The sequence below is a fragment of the Pseudomyrmex gracilis genome, unplaced genomic scaffold (genome assembly GCF_002006095.1).
Source record: "Pseudomyrmex gracilis isolate BER0280 unplaced genomic scaffold, ASM200609v1 scaffold_1125, whole genome shotgun sequence".
NCBI classification, from domain to species: Eukaryota; Metazoa; Arthropoda; class Insecta; order Hymenoptera; family Formicidae; genus Pseudomyrmex; species Pseudomyrmex gracilis.
The window spans coordinates 23,102-27,848 of NW_018021709.1; the positions used below are offsets into that span (position 1 = coordinate 23,102).

Consider the following 4,747-nt stretch of genomic DNA (forward strand, 5'->3'; position numbering starts at 1 on the left):
TCCTTGTACTAGATATATATTTGCAACTACATTGGTATTATTTGTTCTGTAAAATTCTACTCATCCGCCGCAACCGTCTGACGCGCGTTGCGGTTTTCCTTGTACTAATTATATATATTACCATGCGCGCAACAGCTTTTTTTATTTTGCAACTACATTGGTGTTATTTGTTCTGTAAATTATTGCGATTGTTGCGCCCTCCCTTCTTCGTTCGCCACCCACGCGGTGATCGATTGTTATTTAGTATCAGATCGCGCGCGAAGACGATGACGTCGTTCGCATTGCCGTTGAGGTTTCTCGCGCTCCTCGTCGTGTTCGCGACGTCGACGTCGATCGCGTTGACGAGNTCAATGACAAATACAACAAAGAGGAGCGTTGTCGATGGAAGAGAGACTGCTATCGCGTTCCTACGCAAGTACGGTTACCTAGAGGACATTGTTGAAAACTCATTGATTTTGGAGGGTGCGTTGAATCACGCTGTCTCGCTTTTTCAAGAATTCTACAATCTTCCGATAAATGGTGAATTAAACATGGAAACGATGCGCACAATGAACAGACCGCGTTGTGGAGTTCGTGACATCCAGACGCGGTACTCGAACAAGGAGTACTTACACAAGTGGCCTACTACTCATCTCACATGGAACTTTTTGTTCGCTTCTAGAGCGAATCTACAAATAGCGAAAACAGCGTTCGCTCTGTGGGCAGCGAATTCATCGCTGACTTTTACACGCAGCGTGCACAATCCTAACATAGTGATTTCATATAAAGGTGGACGACACCCTATGTGGGACAAGCATTACTCGGATACTATGTGTCCGTTTGATTTTGACGGTCGAGGTAGAGTACTCGCTCACGCGTATTATCCCAACGGAGATCTGAACCATGTCTCTGAGATACATATCGACAATGAGGAACAGTGGCACGTGCAGCTCACTGAAAATCCAAGAAATAAGGATCATCTGTTGCACACACTGACTCATGAAATCGGACATGCTATAGGAATAGAGCACAGTCCACATGACAATTTGGTACTTTACGCGTTCGTGCCTGTTAAACAGTGGCCTGTTACGCTCAGCTTGGATGATGTTCTAGCTGTGCACAACCATTACGGACCTAACCCGAATCCACCTGATCTACCACCGGTTTCTACATTTGTCCTTTCAACGGTCGCAACGACTACAACAACAACAACGACGCCGCAGCCGCCGTTGCCGCATAAACCTACGCCGCTACCACCTAGACATGTGTGCGAAGTGCGCAATCCCGATGTAATACTATTGATGAAAACTATTACAATCATTGCGTATGATAAATATGTATATTGTGACGTTTTTCGTTGTTATTAATAATTGCCCGCGTCTTGCTGCCCGAAACGGAAGGGTAAACTCGGGACACGGACGGAAGTCCGCGAGATCAGGAACGTCTGCATCGGCAGGACAGAAAAGGGGTGGTCCCAAGAGCGTACCGCTGAGTCGAGCCGACGGATTCTTTGATGGAGTATTGGGCGCCAGACGCGTTTCCGCGTCAAAATTTGCGTCGCTTGACACAACGGGCCGACTAGCTCGATGAGAACGGAGAGGGGTTGGGTCTATTGTCTTTAAATAACAGGCTGTCCCTCCTAAGATGGAAAGAAAGGGGCGCGAAAGGGGTAAAGAGGCGTGAACAGGCGCTAGTAAGTTTTAAGTAACAAGTTTATTAATATAATATAAGAGGCGGGTAAATAAAAAAAAAGAAAGCAGATGTGAACGTGCTGTAACTAAGGAAAAGCGATATGATATAGCAGAATTATTAATAAAGAAAAGAAATATAAAAATAAATGAGTTTAAACAAAGATACGAAAAAGCACTACCAAAAGATATTACACAGCAATTAGTATGAACAGAACGCCAACACGCAAAATAACAAACTACGTCACCACGTCGCGCGGTCGAAGCGATATATTCCACAAGGTCGAACGGTCAATGCATCGACAGCGATAGAACCGCGGTCCTCTGCCCGAATCGCTGGGAGTGGTCTTTTTACAATGCTGGCAGTTAAATAGCGCAAATGCACGGCCCACCCACGGCGACAAAGCTTTCGATGGTTTAGTTTGGCAGGAAGCTACTTCCGCAAGGAGCGCACGGGGTCGAGGAGACGCGCAGCGCTCTCCGGTAGCGTTCCGCCGGACAACGCGACTCCGGGCAAACTCGGCGATTAATACGACAGCTCTAAGGGTCTCTCAAATGCAAGGTCGATACGACAGCCACGCGGATTTCGCGTCGTCAAACTGATACAACAGCCGTACGAAGTTCGGTATCGCAAAATCGTTACGACAGCACGCGGTATGGCAACGCAAAGCGATACATGCAAGGCGATAATAACCAACGCAACAAAAAATAGTCGTACAGAAATTATAACGAAAATGCTTACAGACTAAGGGATGCTACTTGGCGCCTCCCGAGCGACTCCNGGGCTGATTACAGTATTTAACAAAATACTCGCGAAATCTCAACGCACTTCAGTCTACGAAACAGTACCACGAAGCCCCGTGAATCCGATTCTAGCCGCCTTCCGAAAACCAATATGGCGAAGGTTTCGTCCTTGCCAGATACTCAACGCGAAAATTCGGCGACTAGCCTCAACATAGAACTCGGCACGCAGATTCGTGGCTGCAAGAAACGAGGCACCTCACCGGATATCGTTGTCTTGGGACATCACGTTTTTTTTTTCCGTTAGCTGCAGGACGATACTTCCAGGGAGTCCTTTTGTGCGTCCGACTTGTACAACGGTTAGCGACCAAGAGAGCGAGGATCGCGATCGATTCGGGGTCGATGCGCCAGAGCGCGCTGGGATCGTGGAGGTTCGGCCTCGCCGGCCAATCAGAGCGCGCCGTGGTATCAAGCGCGGCGCTCGCGGTCGCGTGAGCTACTAGAGCACGAACCGCGAAATATAAACTTGTTTCCCCTTTGCAGGGTTTCTCCTTTGTCTGTCCGACGGTATCGGGTCCGGCTGATTGGAACGGACCTCCAGAAGGTCTTCTTTCGGCTCCGTAGCTCCTCCGAGCTGGTAGCTGGCCTCAAAGACAGATTTGCCCGTTCTTAGTTGCAGGTGGTTACGGCTTGGCGACGCTGTCGTTCGCGTGCCGCTTGCGCTCCCTGGCGTAAAGGGTTGAGCCTGCCGACTAAATCAGGACCGTAGTCTCTGTACGCTGCCACTGGCGCTTCCTCGATCCCCTGGGTTCTGGTTCGCGTCTTATTCCTCGCTAGATTTCCTGTCCACTCGTCTCCCTCGATGTCCTTCGGCGGGGTGAGCCCTCGGGTGGTGAGGCGCCAATTTTACATATTATAAAAAAAGAATACAAACAAAAAAAATAAGTAACTAAAACGTAATACGGTGTGCAAGCCTTGGAGGATCCTGGCGCTTAAGACCGGCCCACACTTCGGGACTCCCTCGGAAGATACCTTTTGTAGCAAGGGGGGGAAGCGGCGCGAACACCACGTCACAATATATAGCCTCTTCGAACTGGGGCCCGCATATTTATTCACATCTGTTGAAAGAATACTTGCGCTTTCTCCCATCCAATTTTACAAAGCTGGATGCGGCTTATCAACAATCATCCGGCGAGCTCGTGCTCTTCGCCGATGGATATGTGTACTTGGTTTTCTATCCTAGTTTACAATTGCAAGACGGTTGGCCGCGCAGTTTCTCTGAGATTGGATTGCCTAGCGATGTCGCCATTAACACTGCGTTTCAATCTTCTATGGGACACACCTACGTCATATTCAACAACGACTCTGTGGCCGTTGTAGATAATTGTAACGTGAGGATTAAGGAATACAACAAATTGAAACTAATGTTTCCGGGAGTTCCACCAAGTATGTCGTTGGCCTTCCGTAATGCAGATGGCTTTGTGTACTTTCTGTACTCCGAGAGATATCTCGCGTTCAGCGAATTCACCAGTTTTATGCACTCTGCGAGACCTTTTAATATGCGTTTAATTGATATTTATTGTCCGGATATAAACATCTTATACAACTTAAAATCCCTAGTTTCTCAACTTGAAAAGTATGAACACGCTCTTCATTCAGAGTAGATATAGTATGTGTGCGCGTTGAGGGTGGGGGGTATTCGCTTTATTATTTTATGTGAGGGATATATAAACCGCTGCATGGCAACCGTACAGTCAGTCTGTCATTCACCCTCGTTGTGATCGTCCTGTGTGCTACGGGCTGTCGATCTTTCTCCACTTCGCAAAGAACAGCTCGATGATGTTTCGCTCGATGGTTTCGATGAAGCAACAACAACCTTCCATCGATCTTCAGCGCGAGCCTCAACACAACGGTGTGAAGAGAAAGAAATTTGATGAAGGGTAAGTATTTTTTTTGCATTTCTTTTTTTGTTGCTTCTATTTGTATTATTTTGTTTACTTCACGATAGAATCATGGTTTTAGTTTTCTTATTCACAGAAAATGCAATGGCATCCAACCCACACCGACACGACCTACGCGGATACTGAGTCGCAAGTACATATTAACCAAGACGGGATATAAATATTTTGTGCTCGGCATCGGTATCTCATCCAAGGATGCTTCACCAACCGTTGATGTGGCTCTAGGTGACAACAATGGGAACGAGGTGCTTTTGTTGCCGGAAATGTGAAACACGTTGTTGGATAACGAACGAGTCATCACGTTGTATTTGTCTGGCAAGAGCGATGCGCGGCCGTCGATTCTTGTCGCGGTATCGTTCAGCTTGATAAACACCGCGA

At 47.5% G+C, this 4,747-nt stretch overlaps 1 protein-coding gene across 1 annotated transcript; it reads left to right on the forward strand.

Annotated features, from left to right (window-relative positions):
• Positions 1-266: 266 nt before the first annotated feature.
• Positions 267-4,072, forward strand: LOC109861889 (matrix metalloproteinase-14-like). The gene is made up of 2 exons (XM_020441729.1): positions 267-1,268; positions 3,572-4,072. The coding sequence occupies exons 1-2, from the start codon at positions 267-269 to the stop codon at positions 4,070-4,072; spliced, it is 1,503 nt and encodes a 500-aa protein (XP_020297318.1).
• Positions 4,073-4,747: the final 675 nt, after the last annotated feature.